The sequence below is a fragment of the Artemia sp. Qi Xiang Cuo genome, chromosome 9 (genome assembly GCF_049724085.1).
Source record: "Artemia sp. Qi Xiang Cuo chromosome 9, ASM4972408v1, whole genome shotgun sequence".
Taxonomy (NCBI): Eukaryota; Metazoa; Arthropoda; class Branchiopoda; order Anostraca; family Artemiidae; genus Artemia; species Artemia sp. Qi Xiang Cuo.
The window spans coordinates 35,098,729-35,124,218 of NC_142802.1; the positions used below are offsets into that span (position 1 = coordinate 35,098,729).

Sequence of the window (25,490 nt, forward strand, 5' to 3'; positions counted from 1 at the left end):
TTTGTATCCGTGTTGTCAAAAGGGTGTATCTGCGATGTCTTAGAAACGGCTAAGAACATTAAGTTGAAACTTATTGTAAATATTCAGGGTATAAATTGAACTAAACCAAAAGACATTATTTGCATCCAGGTTTCTGGAAATGGCGTTTCTAGAATATGACAGAGCAGATACGAGTATTAAGTTGAAACTTTCGGTGAATATTGAGAGGGATGTTGAACTAAATCAAAAGACACTTTGTGGATGTAGGTTACCAAAAGAGCGTATCTGCAAAATCCCAGGGACGGCTATGGGTATTAAGTTGAAATTTTCAAAGAATATTGAGCGGAATGTTTAAGTAAACCAAAGATAAATAACCAAAAATAGATCACAAATAAATAAATCCTCCAACGAGTAGAAATTAAAATGAATAATCAAGTCAAATTTAAAAAGAACAAAAACTTCTAAAAAGAGAACTAGGGCTCCTGTCCATCCCCCGTCTCTACACCCTCTAAACGCTTTTTTGTCATTTGCGCTTTATTGAAAACCAAAAATCTTACATTTTTATTCTATATTTATAATATCGAAAAACCAAAACTTTTGTTAAATAAAATATTGAATTGGTTGGATTTGCAGGAGTTAAATCATTATTCAGTAAAAAGTTCACTTTATTTTAATAGATCTTTCCAGTCATCTTAATTGTTACTTTGACTTCTTTTTTTGTGTATGGTTTAAAAAAAAAACACTCTGTTCAAAATCCATGTAGTTTTCAACAGAATCTAAAACAGGCAATAGCCTTTAGAAGGCTTAGAAGCAGGGGGAGGCAACTCTACTCCTGTTTTTAGTCATTTTGATAGTTAGGAATTGGCCTGCTATCTTAAAAAGGGTTTGTGCTATTTGAAAAAAAAAGAAGAAGAAAACTAGCACTTTGTCAATGCTGTCTCGTAGGAATAGAGTTTGAAGATGAAGTAACAAAAAAAAAGGAAAAAAGGACAGAGACGTAATACTCCTGCTTCCATTTTGGTGTTAAAACTGGTCCTGTGGAAACAATGAAGCTTCTATTTTGCCAAAATGGGACTTTTGATTTAACAACAAAATGTTGGAACTGTGTTTTTAACTGCTTTTAAAGTTGAACGATTAGTTTTTTTAGGTTTCGGAATAAAGATTAAGCTGAGGATACAAAACACGTGAAAGCAGAGAGAAAAACAAATGTTCAAGTAACCTTTTAGGGTAGGTTGTGATATATTGGTAGGTTGGGCTGTTCACTTTTTCCTATTGGGTTTATCTTCATTCAAAGTTATCGTTTGTATGACTTTTATTTTGCATCCATTCTTCTTCAGATAATATGCCGCGTCCATATTTGATCCTTCATCTTACACAACCTGGATCAGTTTGATTACAAATTAATTTAGATTTATTTTTGTTTCTAGAAGTGTGCTATTATGATGGTTTATTCTTCCGTGTTACTTATCCTCAAAAGAAGTTGAAAATTTCTTTTTATTCACCTTCATTCTTTCATCGTTTTTAGTCCCATTTCATCTTTTATTACAGTCAAATCATTCGTCGAGCAGTACAATAGTCTGTGGGGACAGAGAAGCTCCAATACTTGGTCGTCACCAAGTCGCAGGTGGAGAAATAATTGTTGCGTGGTTACCTACAGACAATAACATGGACGGTTTAGTTGAAGATTGCAATGGAGCATTAGTGAACAAGCCTACCAGAGGGTGGCTCCATCATGACCAAAAGCTGGTCAGGGAAGGAGTGTCGTATGTCGTTCAGGTAACTCCCTTTAAAAATGAAAAAATTTGGACGTGAAAAACCTGTAAATGAATCTTTGACTCCTATAAATCCAACAGTCTAACAACGAAATTTAAACTTTACAGAAAAGTATACATATTGTGTATAAATTTAGGACTTAAATAAGAGGAATTGAATAATCTGAAATTCATTTACGGTTATAGTTGGTGTTCATTTCTACTTATGTCCAAATTAAAGAACATTATGCGGATTATACTCATACTAGAGAGATTGGAGGATTTTTCCTGGGATGGAGGGTGCGTTGAATGTAAGGTGTGTTGAATGAAAGGTAAGACAATGCATTTCAGGTAATTTGGAAGTGAAGGAAGATTTATTTTGCGAGAAAAAATTAGAGAGAGAAAGTACTAAAAGGATTAAAAATAATAAGGCCTCAGGTGCTGATACTGTGGTAAACAAATTTTTGAAATATGGTGGTTGTAAAGTTAGAGATATATTTCTGAAGATTGCGAATATGATTTTTGAAAAAAGGGAAGTTTCTAGCGATTTTAAGAAAACGTAAATGAAACTCCTTTATAAGAAAGATGATAAGAGTGAGTGTGGTAATTATAGAGCCAGTAGCTTGGTTTCTGTAGAAGCAAATTACTTAGCATGATGATACTTTATACAGTTAGACATGCCGAAAATAAAGTTTTAAGAGAAGAACAGTGTGGTTTTAAGAAAGGGAGAGGATGTGTCGAGCAAAATTTCCACTCTTGGATTAATAATTGAGAAGTGTTTGGGCCATCAGCTCCTTTAGTCATCAGTTCTATTGATTATGACCACGCATTTGATTCAGTCGGTAGAAGAGCTTTAGTGAAGGTCCTATTCTTGCACATCCTTGACCCTATCCTTGGAATAAATAAATGTGAAGAGGTGGCGTTGGTTAAAAAAAGATCAGTCAAGTTGATAGCTTCACATACCTGGTTAGTATCACAGGCAGCGCAATAGCGAATCACTTTCGAAGGTGATTGGAGGGCAACTAACGCCCCTCTCACGCCTACCATTTCCCCAAACACATCCAATCAAAATTTTGAAATTGGAAGGGCTTGTGCCCTTTTTAATAGTCTGGAAGGCAACTAACACCCCTTACACGCCCACCATTTCCCCGAACACATCAAATCAAAATTTTGAAATAGCCATTTTGTTCAACGCAGCTGAAAGATCTGGAAATTATGTCTTTGAGGAGGACACTCCCCCACAACCCTCAGGACTAGGGTTTTAAGTTATGCCCTGGGGGCATATAAGGTTTTTATTGAAAGCTGTGTCGTAGAAACTTGAAAAAGGGCTCATTTGATTAGAAATTGAAGGGGTTAGTAAATTGAAGGGGTTCAATAGGGGTTAGAAACCTCGCTTTGCAATCATTTAGATAGCAAATACCCGTTTGACGGTTCTCCATTTCTGGTGTGCTCGTACAGTCTATAGCGCTGTGTAGCATATAATGCATCAGTACCAAAATCTTCTTTCCAAACCTCCCGTTTCCTGTCGGAAATCTTTTGCAGCCCCTCCTGGAAAAATTTCTACCGGTGTCCTTGGATGAAGAAGGGTTGTATAAATGCAAGTAAATGAAAAACAAACAATAAGTAAAAGGGAGAGTAAAAACAATTTGATCTGCTGTCATTTTACTGCTAGTCGCTTTAATTTTTTTTAAAGTAGACTTGTTGAATGGAAGGAATCTTAAAAGAATTTACTGACTTGCAATGATTCTCTAATTCTCCTACTTAGGAACCAATGCCCTTTAAGAGTAAGTACGAGCACCATGCTAGCCTTAAGGTTTTAATTGACCAAAATTGAGGGATACCAGGGGTTGCTATGGGGCGCAAAGGAATAATTCAATACCACGGTTTAATAGTGTTTACTTGTAGAACAAGGTAGGGGAAAAAAGGACTTCAGACCTCTCCTCCTCCTTGAATGGCAATTCTGGCTACACCTCTGACAAATGTAGATAAGATAGCTAATTGAGCATATTATTGTGCTACAGTAACGGTGTATAGCTCCCAGAGCTGCAAGATGAAGTAGTAATGCTATCAATCACATTGTAAGTTACTATCAGTCAGAAAGTTCAGTAGTAATCACAGAAGATGGTCTTTTTTGGTTTATTCCTTAGACCAGTTAGTTGTAATAGATAAAGTATTTAAGTATTAAAAACCATTTGAAGAAATTGAGAACTTGCCCATAGGGCCAGGACAGACCGGTGTCATGCGTAAGCATGAGCCACCACTCTGGTCAACACACTCCACACGTAATTTTCAAATTTGTTGGTCTTCGCTCGTTTCTGCAAAGCTGGTAATTACCTAACTTTAAAATCGTTGACAGTTGACTGCCGAAGCAGAAACGTAGATATATATTTTTTTTTGGAGGGGGGATTTGGAAAACGCAAAAGAGGTGAATTATATTCAAATACATAAGAAATAATAGAAAAGCTCGTAACCTGAAGGCTCTCCCTTCTTTGTGCATGCATGTCAAAATAATTGGAAGGAAGATATTTGGATATGTACTCAGAAAACTAGATAGTAAGATAATGTAATTTGAAAGTGAAAAAAAAATATCACCTAAACTGTTTTCAAGTGAAAATCTTAAAGTTGAATTTGCTTGCTCCATGAGTAAATGTTTGCTCGTCCGAGCCGAGCTGGATTTTTGACTACTTGTGTAAATGTCAACTTGCGCATCCTTATAATGCACGCCCGAATCCGGCCTAAAGCGCCAATCTATGACACAGCACTGGAATCGGTCTTAGCCAAGCCCAAAAATTGTTTCTTACTCATTGTTTCTTGGATTTTCCGCTGGCATGGTCTTTACGCAAGCAGTGATAATTAATGAATAAACGAGAAAGCATTAAGCACTATAAAATTCCAAAGTTTATTATTAATTTCCCTTGTCCTTTATGATACCGCCAAAGCCAAGTCAACTCTAAGGGGAGAATAATATACAATATCCTGGCACGAGAATAAAATTGCCATACTGAAAATTGAAAACTGCTTCAGAAAAAAAAATGCCTTTGATATTTTCGAATCTTCTGTCTTGATGCACACTTACCTCTTCTTTTTTTTCTTTTTTTCCCTTTTTTTTCTTTTTTTTCTTCTTTTTTTTTGCTCAGAGAAACAAATAGAGACCGTGAAAAAAAATCCTAAGACCAGGTACGTTCGTGCCTGGTATGTAATTTTTTTTAAAGAACGTTATTTACAAAATATGTTTCATTATCCCTTGTGTTAAGACCCTCTAAAAATACTTATTAAGTAGATACCTACCGGGTCTATACTGTCGCCCCATCATCCAAACGAAGGAGCGAAAAGAAGGAAAAAGTGGGTCAAAGTCAAAGTTATCTAACGTGCTGGTATTTTTCCTTCATTTTCCATTTCTATCTTGTCTGATGCCATTTGTAATTATTTAGATTACAGACTGTCACACGATTTTAAAAATTGTTTTTTTTTTTCGTTTCTTAAAGCCGATTCTTACGGCTGGAGATGTTGTATAAACTTCTGAGGGGGCTCATTCGATTGGAAATTGAAAGTTCTAGCGTCCTCTTTAAGAGTCAAAAGGGATTAGAGGGCAACCAACGCCCCTTCAACACCTCTTTTTGCTTACCTCCCCCATAAGATATCGCATCAAAATTATAGCCATTTTGCTCAGCATATTTGAACGGTTCAATAACTATGGCTCTGGGGAAAACATGACCCCCACCCCGGCCCTTTGAGCAAGCAGTGAAAGTTGTACCTATAAAATTTGTTATTGAGAAAGCAGGGCATGTTTGATTCTGGGTCTTCAAAAGGGTGAAAGGTATTAAGATGAAAACTTTCAGGAAAAGTTGATGGGGATGTTTAATTAAATCAAAACACACCATTTGCATGCAGGCTATCTAAAAGGCTATTAATAATATCTTAGGACCGGCTTAGGATATTAAGTTGAAATTTTTAGGGCATTTTGTGGGGTATGTTGAATTAACCAAAGTTCGCTATGCACATACTACTACTGCTACTCCTTCTGTTACTACTACTATTACCAGTACTACTACAACTACTAATTTTAATGGGACTACTACTAAGGCTAAGGGTATTAAGGTATATAGCTTTAGGGAATGTCGAGGGAGAAGTTGAACTAAATCAAAACACTATGTGTGTAGAGGTTGTCAAAAAGATTTATTAACGATATCTTAGGAGGGGCTTAGAGCAATAAGCTGAAATTTTCAGGGAATGATGAGGGGGATGCTCAACTGACCAAAAAGTAGTATTTGCATAGTACGGCTGCTGCTTCTACTACTGCTACTACTATTACTTCTACTCCAACTGCTATTTCTGCGACAATATTATTATTAAGGTGAAGGGCATGAAGTTTAAAATTATAGGGAATGTTAAGGAGGAATTCAAATTAAATTAAAACGTGCTATGTGCATGAAGGTTTTCAAAAGGACGTATCAGCAATATCTTAGGAATATATCGTAGTATTAATTTGTAACCTACAAAGCAAGTTACGGGGGATGTGAACCAAAAGACACTATTTGCATGCTACTACTGCTGCTACTACTAATAAACATACGGGTATTAAGATGAGAATTTCAGGGAATGTTTGGAGCATGTTAAACTAAATCAAAACAAAGTATTTGCATGCAGGTTGTCAAAAGCACGTATACGCAATGTCCCAGGAACTGCTTAGGGTTTTAAGTTGATACTTTCAGGCTCTGCTCAGGGGATGTTGAAAAAAAGAAAACAAGACAAAAGTTGCTATGTGCATACTACTACTAATGCTAGTGCTACTGCTACGACTATTACTAGTAATGAGACTAAGGATATTAAGCTGAAACTTTCAGGGAAAATTTATAGGAATATTGGACTAAATCAAAACATGCTAGTTGCATGTAAGTAGTCAAAGGGGCCTATCAACAATATCTCTGTAATAGCTTAGATCATTAAGTTGAAACTTTCAGGGTACCTTGAGGGGGATGTTGAACCAACCGAAAGCCACTGTATGCATTTTACTACTACTACCGCCTTTACGATTACGGCTACTACCAAAGCCACTTACTGGGCTAAAGCTACTACTTATCGGGCATGTTGCATGGGAACGTTGAACTAACCAAAAGTAATATGTGTACTACTACTGCTGCTGCTACTATTACTACTGCTACAACAGCTACTACTACTACTTCTAAAGCTAAGGGTACGAAGGTGAAAATTTCCGGGGACTTTCACTCTGTACATGCAATTGTCAAAAGGGTGTATCAGCAATATCCCTGGAATGGTCTAGGGTATTGAGTTTAAGCTTTCAGGGTATTTTAAGGAGGGTGTTGAAGTAAAATAAAGGTTGAACTAACAAAAGTGTAAATTATATTCTTTGGGCAAATTATATTCAATAAGTCTTTGGGCCCTATGCACCTCATTCCATAAGACTAAAAGAAAAAAAATGTGGAAAAGTAAATTTATTTATTCCGAAATGAATGGAAAAAGTTAAAAAGACATTTTTAGATGTGGCATGGGCCCCCAATTATGGAGCCCGGAAACAATCTCAAATTTTTTTCCAGTTGGATCGATGCTTTCATTGTCGGGGCCAAGAATTCTTGCCTGGGGTAGAAGATCAGGTATTTTGAGTAAGGGAGATATCCTGCGTGCAGAGGTCCCGGGAATGGGCGAACAAAATTTTTGTACTGGATCGGTTTAAAACTGAGAGCCGTAAGTCCTTGGGATAACCCAACTTAAAAAAAAAGACAAAAAAAATGTAATAACCAATCATTAGTTTGGGGGCAAAGTCTTCACCAAACTTTGGCACAAAAATGGCTGGAAGTTTTTTTTCTGATTAAAATTCAAGTCTCTACTTACTTTTACTTGCTGCAGAACCAGACGCTGACGCCTCATCCGGGATCAAGAAGACTCCGTATAGTTGACTCCATCCGTATCATTTGTTGCGATCTTGTGCCCTCTCATCAGCAAACCGGAGCCAACAGCCAGCCTTACTGCTGCTGTTATATTAGGAGTCTGACTTGAACCACATTCAAGTCATTGGGTCAGGTGTGCAACATTTGTCCTCCGATAAAGAACATTTTTTTTTTTACAAACAGCTTGAAACTTACTATCGTAAGTTCTTGGGACAAGGGAATTCTTGTGAACCAGAAATTTAGGTTGGGGCACGGGCACCCAAAAACTGGGTCCAAAAAACGTCTTTATTTCGATTGAATTGAAGCTTTTATATCTAAAAGTCCTTTTAGATGATAACCCCAAGAAAATAGAGCCATAAAAAGCAAAACTTTAGTTTGGAGACAGGATGCCTCAAAATTTGAGAACAGAATAGGGTGAAAAGACTTTTTGAACGGCTTCAAATTTCCAAGAATAGTTACCTGGGCTAAGGGGACCCCCATATTAATTCTGTAGGGGAAGGATGCTTTGGGGCCTGGAAATGGGCCCTGTTGTCCCTGATCAGTTTGGAACTTGGATCCATAAGCCCCGGACGAAAAAAGACCTAATGCTACAAAAATTAAGGGGCCCACAAGGGGTCAAATATTTTTCATTGATCAGGTTGGAACGTATATCATATAGTCTTTAGGCCAAGAGGATTTGAACGAACAAAAAAGAAAAATATTGATTTCCCCCGAAAAAAGGCCAAAAAAAGGCCGATTTTTCCCCCGAATGGTAAAAACTTGCACCCACAAGTTCCTGTGCCAAATGGAACCTAGTATGCCAAAAATATTTTATGGGGGGCACTGACCTCTTCAAAAAGAAGGGTCAAAATTTTATGTTCCCGAATGCAGTAAACTTTCAAGAATTGTCGCCTGTGCTAATGTGACCACGCGTTTTATTTTGAAGCGGAAGGTATTTTGGGGTCCAGAAACGGTCTGAAAACTTGTTGTCCTTGACCAGTTCTGGACAACTGATCTACAATAACTTATGTTGGTTTTAAGTTAGAATTATTATCTCACCTAATTTCTGTTCGTCTTAAGGTTTAATATGACTCTTGGGTTTCCTTTTCCTTGAAAAGCATATATTTCGTGAAAACATTTTTAAAACATTTGGAAGCTCTTGCTTGAATTGATGGGCTAAGTTCGTTGTACTCTGGAGTGCTTTCAGGATACCACTGGTCAAATTTTGGAACGAAGGGTGGTTAAGGGGTGACTAGCCCTCCTTCAATAAGATAAGTTGTTTGTTTTAACGTCCCCATTTATTTTCACTAAAAAATTTTGATTTATTTTATCCAGCCACATCAGTAGGAAGGTGATATATGCTGTTGTTGTGAAATTTCTACGGTTTTGATATATTTGCCACAAGGCTGTATCCAAGTGGGGTTGAACCCCTTCCCCCCCGTAATGTTTGTATGACTCGTAAAAACGTAACAAAAATACATATAAATAGATTGTTGATGAGTTTTTTAAAGTTTTTTTTCCTCACCCCCTCCGAACAAAAATCCTAGACACGGCCATTTATTTTGCTCATTTTTGCATTGTTGTTGAACTTATCACCATTCCGGCCCATCTTCAACCAATATTTTGTGTATGTGCCTGAATCTATATCATGACTAAGGATGTCCCTTCATTAAGGATCAGACGTACTTATTTAAACTAATAGATACTGCGTAGCCTCTTAGCAACAGAGTTTTCGCTATACTCTCATGACAGGAAAATAGACAGAAAAAAAAGAAGAAGGAACACCATAACGTATTATCTGGTCGGCATAACTACCAATTAAGAACCCTCGTTTTGATGATATACCTTGTCCAAGGAATAGCTAAAGATTAGATCTTGAGATAAAAGTTTACACCAAGTTTCAACTGTATTTAACGAATAAATCTGGTGTATAACGAATAAGTCTGGTGTATCTTAAATCTGTGATTTACTTAGTAGATCAGTATTATAAGGAATTTCTTAGTTTATTTGTTAAAAAATACACTACTAGGGCCTTGAACCTCAGAAAGCTTAGGCTACAGGCAAACACGTGTGCAATACTTTTTTGGTAGTGCGAGCAGGACAAATTTGGAAAAGACAAGACAGTATACATGTCAAAACAAATTTACATGAGAAAGTTTCGCTGGTGAATTCCAAAGTGCTTCTAACTAGTAATTAGGAAAGAAGTTGACAAAACTCCTGTATACAGAATTAGTAGAAAAATCAGAAACTAAAAAATTCAAATTTGGTTAGTTAATTTTTTTTTTTTTGGTTGGAAAAAGGAAAAAGCTTTTTGGGATATCCAAACTTCAGGCATAACAGGTTAGAGACCACAATTTCAGTTCAGTTGTGGTGAACAAAAATGAATATCTCAAAATTTGGATCGGATGACCTCAGGTAAAAAAGGGCGTGGGAGGGGGGCTAGTAACCCTCCAATATTTTGGGTTATCTTAAAAAGGAACTAGAACTTTTATTTCCGTTCGAACGAGCCCTTTCCCAATATTCTTGGGCCATTGTTTTGATAATATCACCCTGGCGAAAAAATAAATTAAAAAGGAATAAATGCACACGCATCCGTGATTTTTCTTCTGACAAAAAATACAAAATTCTACATTTTCGCAGATGGGAGGTTAAAATTTTTACAGTAGGATTCCATGATATGCTGAATCTGATAGGACACTTTTCATCAAGATTCCTTGACTTTTTGGGGTGTTTCTCCCCTTTCTCAAATATTACGCAAATTTTCTCAGGCTCGCATCTTTTGATGGGAACATTAAACTGAATGAATCTTATATATTTGGGATCAGCATAAAAAGCCAATTCTCCGTTATATGAGCAAGGCCTATAAGCGTAGAAGGCATTTTATACAGCCAAGTCCTTTTGGAGGTCCTCAGCAACATTTGAAAGTCCCCTTGACTAAACGTATTTTGAGAACAGGCTATACCAACTTATGGATGCAGGTATGTATGCTGTGTATCAGCGTGTATGAGTCAATGGATTAAGTAAATTATTGTTCTTCTTCTCGGCCATTTGTAAAACAATTTTTTATGTTAGATCTTTTCTGCTGAACATTTACCGGTAGATAGCAGGAAAAGCCGAATATAGTCAAACATTTTCAAATATTGTTTTCGATATCGATATTTACATTTCGGTATTCGATATCCATATTTTCTCCGATATATCGATATATCAATATCGATATTCCCAACATTACCGCTGAGTAGTAGCTTTATTAAGTACCAAAATTAACGGATATATGTGCATAGATACTCATAGCTCCAAGTCTTAAAGGTTATCAACTATCAAAGGGGTTTTCTGAGGGGCGGGTAAAAAAATATGAAAATATGCACTTTTTAGTCCAAATCCCTTCAACTAGATCCTTTGGATCAATCTTGGTGATAGTTCTCTCTAACACCCTGTGAGACTCTCATTAGTTTAAACAAAATTCCCTTGCTGATAAAAAAAAAAAAAATGAATATCAAAGGTTGATGGCCTGGTCGCTATTGCGCACGGCCGCAAAATGCACTTTTTTATTGTTTAATGTGGGAGCAGTGTGGAATATTCTATTGCTTTCATTTTTTCTCATAGGAATATTAGGATAGTAGCAAACTACGTTGATTCATTAAATCGACAAGATTTATAAACTGACTTATGATTTGACTCATTCATATGACGTGTTCTATGACTTGCAATGCTTACTGCACAGTAGGATTACGTAACCTGTTTAACATTGTGGGAATAGACGAAGCCCAGCGATTTCCTCACACTTCCCAGACTCTCATTCCCCTGAAAAAATCTGGTAAAGGAGTATCAACTCTCAGAATAAGAACTGCTGGCTTATAAATATTCTGTTGGAGAATCTACCTAGGTAAAAGGTATTTCCGTGTTTTAATTTATTCATTAGGAACGTGGTGTCAATTAGGCACTTTTGTGCCTAAATTTGTAAAATTTGCGCCGTTTTTGTGCCGTCAAATTTGTCAAAATTGCATAAAAACAAGTGGGATGTATGCACTTTTTGACAGGCTGTGAATATCTTGTCTTACCAGTGGGCTAGGTGGGGAGCAGTCCTAGGTCCATGGGTGATTCCCTGTGTGCCCGTCTAGCTTCAAATGAGCCTCGTGAGTTACATTGGCCCGCTGTATTAGGACCAGGATTTTTTTTTGTTTTACTTCTTTAGTAGCTGAGCGGTGAAAAACTATTTATTTTTTACTTTATTAGTAGATTATGAAGAGTTGGGTGTCCTAGTTATTTTTTTTTTTTTTTTTTTTTTTTTTTTAAAAAACGAATGAATGTTTGGAAGTCTTGACAGTCCAGGGTACAAGAATAGGCTTGAAAATAAATGTTAGGAAAACCAGGGATAAATGAAGGTGAGGGGGTAATGTCGGGTAACGAGAAGATCGATCCAGTGAATAACTTATTTTATCTGTGTACTATTATTAGTAAAGATGGGGAATGCACTAAATATTGAATACCCAAGCCCCAGGGTGTTATTCCACTGATGAAAAAAGCTTGGAAGAATTGGAAGATGAGTTTGCAAACCAAGATTAGTATGTTGGAAGCTATGGTAATGACTGTGTTCAAGCATGGTTCTGAAATACTGGCGCTTCGAAAGGTGGAGGAAGATTTGTTAAATGTTATCCAGAGGAATTGTCTAAGTATAGTTTTAGGTACCTGTTTGACTGATACCTAACGTGATAACTGAATGACAGAAAGATTGAGATGGTTAGGAGACTTTTTATAGATGAGGGATTGCGCTCTTTGGCTATACATCTGCGGCCAAATGAAAAGCAGGTCGTCCTCAATTGGAGCGAGAAGAGGCCATAAGGAAGGACCAAGGAAATTGGAACTTCATGGGAAGTGGTAAAGAGTGAAGTTTTCAGTAGGCTGGGATTTAGGAGGAGCGTGCACAGTTTTGTTGGCCTTAGGTGGCTTGGGGCTGCAGTAAGATGTTAGTGGTACTAGTTGTAGTAGCAAATTGGTGACGGGACCAAAAACAATCGATTTCGAAAAAAGAGTCCCTTTACACACCAACATTCGAACCCATATCCATACGGTTGACTGCCAATAGCTTAACCAACTAGACTAGAACTAATTATAGCTACAGCTGAAGGATTACAAGTTTAATTGAAATCATCTTCTTAAAATACAAAGAGAAGACATTTAAATAAAATGAATTTTTTAATTCGATCCTGCTGAACGTTACCTCCAAGATACAAGGTAATGGTACTAGGAAGTTCGTTTGTATATTCAATTATTCAACACTGACATTTTTGTGAGCATTGAAAGAATCTCCAGAAAAGGAGGGGCTATATTTAACTAAAATAGGAAGTAAAAGATCTGAAAGTCTATACATCTGGAATCATGATCACGTCAACAATTGTCTTAGTAAGACAAATATAAAACCATATAAATATCTTCTTAGCGATGTCTACCTTGTCTACCATGTAGACGGCACCCAAGAGTAGTAGGCTACATGCCACTGTCAGATCTGGCGCGAAGATGAGTTAGCAGAATGGAAAGTTCTTTGTGTATCCTAATACTCCCTATAATAGCCATCATAAATTTTTATAAGCATCCGTGGCACGTGGTAGCGCTGAATCTGGAACGATACGGAAGAAACCACTTGAGTTCATATTTTTTTATCAAAGACTCTTAGACGAAGTCTCTCTAAAGAGGATCTATTGTGCTTTCTAGCCGAACTCATTTCCAAGTTCGGCTCCCGGGAGTATCGTTCTTGTGCCACAAGGAACTCCGTTCTAGCACTTTCGGTCTGGATTTATTAAAGGGACAGTTAGAAATCGTTACCTTTAGAATGAACCGTCGAATTATCAGCCTATGACTATCGGGTAAGTTGCGTGTGCTGAAAAAAAGGAACATACCCGAAATAGCTACAAAATCTTTCTATGGAATGCTAAGTGGTGTTGATTGTTTTTTCTCTGATACAAGTCAAGTTTTTAGTTTCTATAGTGTTTGAGATGTTTCTCCTGGGAAAGTTTCTGAAATAGGTGAAAGTGTGCATATCATAGGCTTGGAGTATAAACTTAGAACAATCTCCCCCTCCCCCACCTGTGAAGAATCATCTGATGTTCCCGTAAAGATTTGGATAGCAGGGTTTGGATAGTCACCTTGTCTTCAAAATGTTCAATGATGTTATATAAACAATGGTTGCCAAAGTGACGTTGGCCTACAGCTGAAACATAGAGGAAGGAGTGGACCGGTTGCTGTTGCCTTTATGCTTATCAATGCAAGTTCTCAGTAAATAATTTCTAAAACAACACTCCCTTCCCATTTACAATTTAAAACGAAATAAAAACATTCTATAACGAGTAAACCAATAAGGTAACGATAAAACAAATGGGACAATGAAACTGCAAAAACAAAACAAAAATTTTTGCACTAATTTTGTTAGAGTCTGAATATTTTGGCTTTACATCTGGAACCCTCTATCAACGGAGAAAAAGAAAAAAGCTAGCTTAAACAAATAAGCATAAGTAAATGAGAAAAATATAAAACGCAAAGGCTCTTTACAAAGAATAATAAACAATCATTTTGATCAAAATACTTGTTTCACCTCGTCTCATTCTATGTTTACCTGAAAGCTAAAAGGGAGTTAAAAGATTTTGACATCAAATTGAACTGTTTGAAGCATCTACCACCCTCCCCCCCCCGCCTGCACAATGACCCAACACCGCTCTTTCACAATAGTTGATGCGCTTTTACACACCACTGTGTAGAATTTCATTAAAAATTAAGCAAATCAGTTAAATTACATAAAGCTTTAAAAATAAATGTCAGACTTTTTTTGAAGAATGAAAGGAGGTTTTACCCCGCAGAACTCTTATTCACGCTTAGTCTAAATGAAGGCAGATACGAGATTAACTAGTGCTAGACCCCCCTCCCCCTCCCATAACTCTTTATACTCATTTGAAGGATCATGAAGAGTTAGACAATTTGGGTATTGAAATGCGCTCTTTTATAGTAGGCCTATCTGAGCCCTCTCCCGATGTTTTAGGACCATTGGTTCGATACGATCATCCTTGAAAAAAAAAAAACAAAAAAAAAAAAAAAATAAACACGCATCCGTGACCTTTTTTGTGGGTAAAAAAAGTGCAAAATTCCACATTTTTGTAGATGGGAGCTTCAAACCTTTACAGTAGTGTTCTTTGATATGATGCATCAAATGGTATGATTTTCATTAAAATCGCTTGTTTTTTGGGCCGTATTTCAGTATTTTCATTTTGTTTTATTTGTCCAGTTTTCAAGTTTACAAGTTTTTACTAAAATGGCGGCTTGAGAAATTGGAGGTCAAAGTTACTTAGCTACGTTGAAAATAATGAACAATTTGTTTTTCTGACTATACAACGTGTGCCAAAAGACCACTTGTTTCAAAATTTGCACAAGCCTTTTGACAACATGTGCAAACAGACCACTCTCGTATCACAGTTTTGCATAAAAATTTTAAAAATTCTAGTTATCCCTGAAAAGGGTATGTGTCCTACAAAATTTCTTGGGAGTGGAGGAGAGGCTATGAATGGCCAGAAGGAATTTTCCGGTAATTTTCGGTTTCTTAAAGGAAGGTGGTGGGGAGGAAGTTGATTGTAAATATATTGCTGGGTGATAACCCACATCGTTCACTCGCGTGTGGGTAAGCATATGAATTAAAATGTTCAAATCACGTCCAAAATGTTTTAGCTGTATGAATAGGGCTTTCATAATTGCACGCCCAATCCGAATATATTCTTCTAAGTTACAGAAAGTTAAGGGGTAAATCCTTCTTCGTGTTGATTTAAAGGACCTTCGACGGAAATCTGAGCCTAACAATGTGCCTTTTTAGGTTTAAGAGACACTCCTCTACCAATAGATTTACTGACCCCCTCCTTAATAGCTGCCGTCCACTTGTGCAATACTCTATAACGAAGCATGACTATAATTATCTGTCCTAACTGTTAGATTGTATGGCCTGTGTAAAAAATAGATATGTAAAACATAATATTACTCGAAAGGATATTACAAGCTCTGAGTTGAATTTGTTTCGTACTAAAAAAAAAGAAGAAAAAAAAGCTAGGACAGAAACAAAATTGATGCCAAATGAATAAAATGTGAAATACAAAAACTTACTGTCAAAATTTTCTTATAATAGTCTAAAAACTAATGGAAAAAAAGAGAAGGGAGGGGGAGGACTTGCTTAACACTTCGTTAAGCAGGGTATGGGAAACAATTTCCCTAAGTCTTCTACATCTTATAGTGAAGATTTTTTGGGGGGTAAGAACTGCGAAATTAGTCGACGTAGAAGGGGTGAGGTCTAATTGGAGAAAGATTATTAGAGAAAAATTAGTTTGTTCGGGTGTCGCGGAGAACGCTAATGTCAAAATACAACAAATTTGTTTTCTCCTTTCCTCGAGGGTAACAAAAGTGGCTCTGCAAAGAATGTTATACTAAGAATGCGGCACCGAGTGAAATTTTCGTTCAATATCATTTTGGCCCTGAACGGGCCAACGTTTTTGTTTTGTTTCAAAGAATGGCAGAAATCAGTTTAAATTATCCCTATCCTGACAGGCTATTCAACGGACGCTGGTGTGATACTATCACCCTTGATAAAACAAAAACTGTAACTATGACAATCCTTTGTGGGAGAGAAATCATATTTCTGGGCATAAGGAATTAAAACCTACAATATAGAACCCTCTGATATGTTTTATTTGACATCAATTTACATCATCAAGATTGCGTCTTCTTTTTCTAAAATTAAAAAAGTTTTCATTGCTGACAACTTTTGATGGGTGGCCTTTAACTGAACTACTTTTACTGACTCGGTTTTTAAGGTGAATTTTTCATCAGGAATTTCATTTCTATTGATAAAAAAGGTCGCTTCATCCTTACCATTCATTATCAGTCAACGGTTTGAAATTTGTCTTGATTTCGGACAGAGCCATGAACATTTTTTCACGAACTGACTGGTGCCTCTCACGTAAAAAAGTTCTAGGTAAAAAGTATTTTAATTATGGTTGCAGTATAGCTGTTATCAAACAGTTTGTGGTAATGAAATGTAAGTGAGGAGCGACTTGTCACAATAATAACCCAAATTGTAAAAAACAGGATTTTTATATCAATAGATACATCCCCCCCCTCTATGTACGGAGTAATTTCCATTTGTTTTAAGTTTTAATGTTGCTTCTTACTTTCAGTTGAAAAAACTTGTTTTTTTATTTTTAATTTCACAAAAAGCGAACCTCAGTCTAAAGTAACCGAAAATTCAAAAACGTGTTAAAAAAATGAACTGTCTACTGAGAATTTCTGTTTGAAGGTGTTTCGGGGATTGTAATTAATATTTCGGTTTATTTTAATTGTAAATAGTTTGTTGCAAAAAAAAATGGCGGGGGGGGGGGGTTGAAAGAGATCTTAACCCTCTAAAATACTCGCGGATCGAAATGAAAAGTGCTTTATCGGATTAACCATGGTCAAAGATCTAGTTGGGGATTTAAAGCCTCATTCTCTTTACAAATACCAGGAAATCATAAACGCATCACTGACGTGTCTCTATTTTCTTTCTTTTTTTTACCAATAAGATAGAGATTTTTATAAAAAGTCAGCCGAAATCTTCCTTGTTGGTCGGAATGCCGCAATTTAATGCAGAAACAAGTTGGGATTTGGTTGTGACCAATTGTTCAGCGTAATTTGGAAGCTTGTATACCTGGATGTCTCATGAAAAAAACTTAAAATGAAATCTTAATGTTTTGTAAAAATATAATGCAAAGATTCAAAATTGTAAGTAAATACCCCTTTCCCTTGCTTGAGCATCGGACGAAAATTGTATATGGCGATATTGATCAATTCCCTTCATTTAACCTTCAATCAACAACTATTATATATAGGCATGGGGAAAGGAGGCCGCTGCCACAGCTCTTCATCTGCTTTTATCTTTTTGCTTTTAGTAAACTGCAATAGCCTATATAAGCTGCAATGAGATTTTAATTTTTAGACAGTTTAATATGAATATTAACGTTAAAGGACATTTTTGTATTTAGCAAGCTTCAAAAAGGCACATCACCTCTATCCCTTCCCTCCACCCCCAAAATGTGTTTATATACTTACTGGGACAGTGACTGAAATTAGCAGTAGTAGGATCCTATTTGTGCCTACTATTCTGATGGGCCCCCGAGAAGGTTGTCACCACTACCCTCCGTAAGCTCATACGGTAAAAAAGCAACTATTTTAGACTTATTTTATTTTTATGATCGTTCTGTATTAGTGTTAACACTGCAGGGTATTTTTGTTTTTAGGAAGGTTTGAAAAAACGTAAAACTTACTCTTAATCAATGCGTGCTACGATAAAATCGTTGAGAAGCAGTAAGTTTTAAGAAGCTTCAAGCTATATTACTGTAATTGCGGTCTGCAGACTGATATGAAAAAAGTGAATATTTTAGACTTTTTTTTTAGGCTGTTTAACATTAATATTAATGTTGAAGGGTATTTTAGTATTTAGCAATTTAAAAAAATGTGTAAATTACTCGTCAATAATTTCTGCTGCGATAAATATGTTGGGAATCAATAAATTTAAAGTGGCTTCAAGCTATATTACTCTTTTGCAAGTTCTTGTGAAAAAAAAAACGCAATCACTTTATATGTTCAAAGGAAGCAGATTTAAGTAACATTTTGCTCAAGAGCCTTTGTATCAAAATAGAATAAGAAGGGACAGCTTCAAGGCACATGTATGAGAGAGCGAACATAAAAAGTGATGAAATACAAATCAGATGAGTTATAGGAGCTAGTGGTGTTTGGAAGTCGAGACAGTGATCTGGCGCAATTTCAAACAATATAGTTGGATGGTAGTAACGAAACAGCGGCCTTGTAGGTCATTGGCATATGCTTAGCATTTTTGGGCGCGCTTGTGTTTTTTTCATTTCCAGTTGATTTATTACATACAACAGTGCACTGGGATGGCTAAAAGATGGTTGAATTGGGTGTGTAAGAGCTGGAATCTTCGAGTCTTGCATGGTGGACCGACTCTGTGGCGCCTTGCATGGGATGTTCGTTAATTTAGTTGTTTTCATTGTCAGTATGATTGGCGCTCTAAAATTATTAATAGATTATTGGATAACAATATGTATAGTTGAAACTTGGCATGTCACTCAACAATCATTGGAAATCTTGACACAACAGCCTTTGGTTGTATAGCCGTTTTTGTGTTATCGAATTCAATGGATGGTTAGTAAATCATATTTCGCAAGACTATATTATTTCTAGCAATGACACCACAGATATTTTTAAACCTGCGAAATTTGCTGGGCGGAGGAAGGCCAGAAAAACAATCTTTTCTCTGCTAGAAAAGGGTCATTTCTTTTTCAAACATTTTGCCTTTTTATTATGCATATATATTTTTTTGTTGTTTTTTTTTGGGGGGGGGGGGGGTTCATTAATGCCCATGTTTTAAGAAATCGATATAGACTGTATTCTAACTTGGGTCTGTTTGGTATAGGGTAACTAGCTTAGGTTGGTTGTAACCAATAGGGTATTTGGCCATAACATGGCTCAGAAGCTAACTTATTACTTTTGTCGTGGCAAAATGGCCAACTTTATTGATGAAGCTATTGAAAATCGAAAACTATCAGAACCAATGCAGGACACGGGGTATTTAGGAGTAATGTCATTGTAGTTATCAAGGAAAAGATCACGATCTAGTAAGGATAGGCTGGGTGTAAAATGTTGGAGCTGTTCCGGTGTTGTGAGATGGTTTGTGGCATCCGTTCCGGGATAAACTCCTTCCTCCGTCCCTATCCCGTAAAGGAAAATCCTGCTCGCGTAGCCTCAATGGCGCCAGGGTGATCATGTGTTTGACTAACCAGAACCGTGACTGCAAGCGGCCCTACAGGGTGACGTTCCTGGAGTTGTGCCCCCCAAGGTTATTATAGTTAAATAAGCGACACAGCATTTGCACTGGGTTTTTGATTGAGGGATAATTCCTCTGGGTTTTGTATGTTTTGGCGGGCTTTTTTGGGCAAGAACAACCCTTCCTAGCTAAGTTGTCTGTTATGGGCTGCCTTTTTTCTCCCATAGTAGTGTAATATTTGTAGGCATGAATATATAATTAGTCAGAGGTAATGGGCTTGAGACTGCTTATGCAGTATTTCGCCCCTCGTTGATACAAGAATATCGCCAAGTGCGGAAAGCAATGTTGTGACCTGGATGGGCCCAGGATTACACAAAGCCACCATTCATTCTGGAGGTGCCAGGGACTTCTTGCTTTCTGGCTCTAAGTTGGCCCAAGGCTATTGTAGACTTGAGAAGATGTATTAGTTCCTGCCCTGCACAGGTTTGGGACCCATTGCTTTTCCTGATGCCCTAATAATTTCAGTGATTTAAATAATATGAAAATTGCAACTCGGAATGCTACAACGTCAAAAAGCGACTATCGTCTTGACATTTTACTGACGAATTTTTACTGACGGAGTTTCAGAAATTCATATCCCAGGAGTAGGAAGCATGAAATTAGGTGATATAGAATTTATTTACTCAGGAAGAAAGGATGGGATACATAGACAGGAAGCTGCTAAATCTTGCTTATGCTGATAAGGTATTAATAATAGAATACTTACAGCCACAGAAACAAATAGACATGATCCCAGGTAGAAATTTGGTATATTATTATAGGTAGACCCCGGCGCCGCGCCGATGAGGGAAGACCGGCGGCGGCCGGGCAAGAAACAGAACGCCGCGCCGCGCCGCCGGTAAGATGTCGGCGGCGCGCCGCCGGCGCGATTAATGTTGACCGCAAAAAATAATGTTTTCATCAGTCTTTCTCAAATCACAGCTTCAATTTACAACAGATTCGAGCCTATTCATGAGTTCAAAAATTCACAAGTCGCTGGCTGGAAACTGGTCTTCTTCGTTATTCATGAAGAGAAGCAGAAATCTGGTAGAAAAGAAATGGATGTGGCGTTTCAGAACCCTTGCATAAAAAGAGTAGTTGAAGTATCTATTAGCTATGTATTCTTAACATAAATAATTATCAAAATTAGTAGTTTTTTTCATCGAGCATTACTGCATATAAAACTTCACCTGTGGTCAAAATACTTAGACTCCTCTTTGATCCCCACCCAGGCTCAAAGCTCTTTTCTTCAAAGCTTTGAAAAAAGTGTTATAATATTCCAAATGTTCCATTTGTGCATATTTTTGGTAATCATTTGTGGGGTGATCGAATTTTCTAAACCACTGTAGATACGTAAGAACTTTGCAACATCTAGTACCCTGAGGTCATAAGACTGTCAAAGACTCCTCCTTGAACCTCCCAACTTGAAAGCTTTTGTTATGACCTGGCCTTTTAATGTAACTTGGGCACTAGACCAAAGGGGCCATTGTTACTCGAGCGCAACGTTAGATGGGGATGTCGATATCGCTTTCGTCACACCAATTCGTTTTAGTGTGAATCTGCCTGGTACATATGAATGAATGTTTTCAAAGTAAACCCGTTTCATCAATAGGGAAAAAAAACTGGATTGGACGCGTATGTCCCTTTCCCTTTGGACGATAAAACCAAGCAAGTGCTGTATCAAGTATAACTCACGAAAATCTTGTTAATTTTGTCAACTTTTCAACTTTTCGGCATCCCTGCTTTCAAAAAAAAAAAAAAAAAAATCAAGGTACTATCACTTAAATATAATAACTCCCTATGCCCCCTTCTGGATACCATCTTTATAGGATACCGTCTATGCTTTAAATAAAAAAAAAAAATTAACTTATTGGCAACCCTGCTTTAAAAAATCGAGGTATTATAATTTAAATATGATAGCTCAATACCCCCCCCCCCCTCTGGATACCACCTTGATAGGATGCCGTCTTTGCTTTAAATTAAAAAAAAAAAGAACTTTTTGGGATCCCTGCTTTCAATAAATAAAATTTCGAGCTTTTATCATTTAAATATAATACCTCCCTACCCCCCCCTCTGGATACCACCTTGATAGGATACCGTCTCAGCTTTCATTAGAAAAATAATTTACTGAATAATTAACAAGGTCACTATATGGTTCAAACAAACACGCAAAATAACGTTAAACAGCCTAGTGTTCCTTGAAAAAAAAAAAATTGAGGGTATGAGTAAAGGAGTACAAACACAACAACAAAAATGTCGAAATTATTCAGATATACCTGAAATTATTGGAAAACTGAGTGATAGATTCGCCATGGCATTCCATAAGATCCAAAGAATCGAATTAAAAGGGAGCACACACAAAAGCCAAATAAGGCCAGTAGCGTATGAGAAATCGCAAAATACTCAAGACAATGAACAAGTCCTAATGGGGGGCCCGGGGTCTTTCAAAACACTTAAATGGCTTTCCAGGAAATTTGATGTCACTTCCTTACGTCCACTTTGAAATGAAAAAAATAATTATCTTTTTGGCCTCTCCGTTTTCAATAAAAAAAAAGAGGAGATATTATCTAAAAACGATAGTCCCCTGTCCCCCTCCCTTATAGGCAATAATTTACAATTTATTTATGAATCATATTTTTGGGGTAACTTCCTGTTCAATCTTTAATTCCCCAACCTTGTACATAGCTTAGTCTATAGCTAAATTTTGTCTCAACCGAAGGCTGTTTTTTTGTGGGAGGGGGGGGGGGGGGGTAAAAATTTTCCAGAAAGAAGATTATATTTTCTATAAGGTTTTCAATAATTTATTATTAAAAAATAAGAAAATCTTATCTAAAAACAGAAAAAAAAATCTGCAAACTTACAATTCAGCTGTAGAAACAATCTGTCGGCTGTCAATTTCAAAATCCAACAAAAGGCTGAAGCTGTATAGTAGTGAATGTATTCTATAATTCTATTCAACTTGAAAATAAAATTTTCGACTACGAATGATGTAAGAAATAGCGATTGGTAAACTGCGTACGAAATTATTTAAATTTAATTCATAAAGAAGAACTTTTTTTTGTCAACATATGAAGAACTGTGTATATTACAATATTTGCAATTGCATATTGCATCTGTCTGGTTTTTATGCAAAGTAACAAAAGAGACGAAAATTAATGAACAAGAGAGCAGTGAAGAATTATGGTATACAAAGTAATATTTGGCAGGGAAAGTCACTGGTGATAAATCACTAGAGGTGGCACCCTGATTGCGTGATTTTCGGGGATTCGGGGAACCAAAATTTTTTTTCGGGGTGACGCATAGATTTTCGGGGAAATACCCAAAAATTCGGAGGTAGTGCAAGCTCTGCGTGATTTCTAATCAGCAAAATCGAAATACTGAACCACACGAGAAGGAAAAGGTCCGACATTGCGGTTGACGCAATAAAGAATTGCCGTAAAAATAATTTAATGTCGCCCGAACGCCACCACCTCTGCCGGCGGCAGCATGCCTGCGGTGCGCCGGCGGTGTTACGACACTTCGGCGGCGTTCGATCGGGCCTCTCGTCGGCGGCGTTTGGTCGATCCGCCGGCGCGGCGCCGGGGTCTAATTATAGGATTCCCATCCCCAGGTTAAATTTGGTGCAGAATAAAAAAGTAACGGTTATAGAGTGCTGTAATTTTTAGACACATCAATCTGGTTTACTAGAAGTTATACACTTCACCGTGAATAGATCCTAGTGCCACAAGGGCTTAAAGTATCAAAGTCTTAGGCAGATTTTAGACAAACATATTTAGCCCTTATCTCCCCCTAAACTAAATTACAACTCAATATTCACATGGGGCCACCTCCCCCCCCCCTAAAAAACAGGAAGTTTTAACTTGATCTTCCAAGTCGTTCCCAAGATATCAAAGAAACACGCGATGTCTTTTGATTTACTTTGCCACTTAGCCGTGAGTAGATTCCCCATAACGACTTGCAATCAAAAACTTTAACGTCGAGCTAAGACAAAACATGTTTACTCCCGCTGCTCCAGCACGAAATTGAAGTCCCTTTGCCTACCTTCCTTCTTCAAAATTACTTGTAAGTTTCGCCTGCATTCCAAAAGTCACTCTCGAGATATTGCAGAAATAGTTTTTTGAAAACTTGTATGCATTTAGTGTATTGTAATTTAGCTCTACTGTCTCTTCCGAAGCCATAATTCTGTGTTTACTTGCCCTCCTCAGCTCCAAACCCTAGACCGTTCCTTGTATATTGCAGATAACCTATTTCGATAACGTGGATACATCTGGTGTCTTTTTATTTACCTCTACCCCTCCTCCAATTCGAATTTTAGGCTCACTTTGACCCCCCCCCCACAATTTATCCCTCAATCTTTTGTTTAGGATCCTAATAGTCAAAGGACTGACGGACAAGTTTCAAGTTGGTCAGGCACGGGAAAAATTGTGGCTTCCCCTCGCCTTTCGACTATAAAGCTTGTGATCTTTTTGACCCATAGAACGATCTCTGAAAGTTTCGAGCAAATCAGATACTCAAGATAGAACAAGACCTATTTTTTCCACTTTAAAACCAATACATAAACGGTACATTTTAGATTATTTACGGCCCTTGCCTCAGGGGCTATGGGGATATTACCATCCCCAGAGACATATTCAATGCACCTTTGTTGACTCAATGTCATCGGGTTAAGGGTCAAGCGGGTACCAAATAAGGACACGAGAGGGAGGTTACCCTCCAATCACTTTTGACCCTTAAAATGACATAAACATTTTCAGTTTCCAATCGAATGAGCCCCCTCCCATGTTCCTGCGATTCATTTCTATAGGAAGTAGCCAGGTGAAAAGGTATGACATGCAAGGCACATCTCAATTTCTTTCTCTCAAAAGGGCAAGGTTTGAACTATTATCAATAACTTAACAATTGACAGATAAGATCCATGAACCATCTTTTTTCTACCGAACGTATAATTTTAAAAAATAATAACAAAATAGAACATTTCGCATTGCTAAATACAAGAACTAGTTTTAGGCTTAACTATGTAAATTACTTAAAAAAAAGACTTTGACCAGGCAAAGACAGAAAATGATTGATTGATTGAGCAATATACGTTTGTTTTGTTTTAAATAATATTCATGGGATGCAGTTTCGCAGCTTAGTACTTAACGTAAAATGTATAGGCTATTGAGTATTATCATTAGTTTGCTATGACCAGCAATCGATAAAAAAAATATACAAAGATCCGAGCATCTACACAGGAGAGAGAAAGGGGGGCAAGTGAGACTATAATAATTATTATAGTATTTGCCACTGTTGTTAGAAAAAAAAAACAAGTAAGAGGGAGACAGGCCGCTCTTAAATAAGTCATTGGTGCCGTGTTTATTCTGATATGCTATGGATCCTCTGTTTTAAATGTCCGATTTGTATAATTTTGGTTCTTTGTCCCCTGAAATGACAAGTGTCATACTACTTCCAGAGGCATGTTTTGATTCGTTCACATGATAGACTTTGAGGGATTTTGGTGATATCTGAGGTCTCTAGATGCGTTAGTTTGCCCTCTGATCAGTTTGGTCCTAACGTAGGGAACTATAATTTTAAGTTTTTAATCGAACGAGCCATTCTCTAATTTTGTTATGACCCTATTTTCTATTTAGATGGGAAAAACAATCATGGGGATACTAAGATATTTTGCGTTGTCTATGATTTCTTGTATTTTATATTTGTAAAACTTCAAAGCTAAGAGCAACAAAAATGTTTTCTTTGCATTTTTCACTGACTTACGCTTTTCACAATACGCTTAGCAGTACTACCGTTGATGGACCATATATTGCGCATGTCTCTGTAGGGGATTAAATGGTCTGAGGGAGAAAAATTTTCTACAAGGGAGGAATTGGTGGATGTTATATTAATTTATATGAGGATTACGCAGTTTGTTGGTACAGGTATGACACATAGGTCCCATTTTCTGTAATCTACTTATAAAATTTGGAATTAAAGGTGTGTCTTCCTTTATAT

At 37.0% G+C, this 25,490-nt stretch overlaps 1 protein-coding gene across 1 annotated transcript in view; it reads left to right on the forward strand.

Moving 5' to 3' along the window:
• LOC148948597 (uncharacterized) overlaps positions 1-25,490 on the forward strand; it is a 196,676-nt gene that overhangs the window by 63,584 nt on the left and 107,602 nt on the right. The window contains exon 3 of the mRNA XM_089094492.1: positions 1,528-1,755. Within this exon, the coding sequence (XP_088950618.1) occupies positions 1,528-1,755 (228 nt within the window). The remainder of the gene's footprint in view (positions 1-1,527; positions 1,756-25,490) is intronic.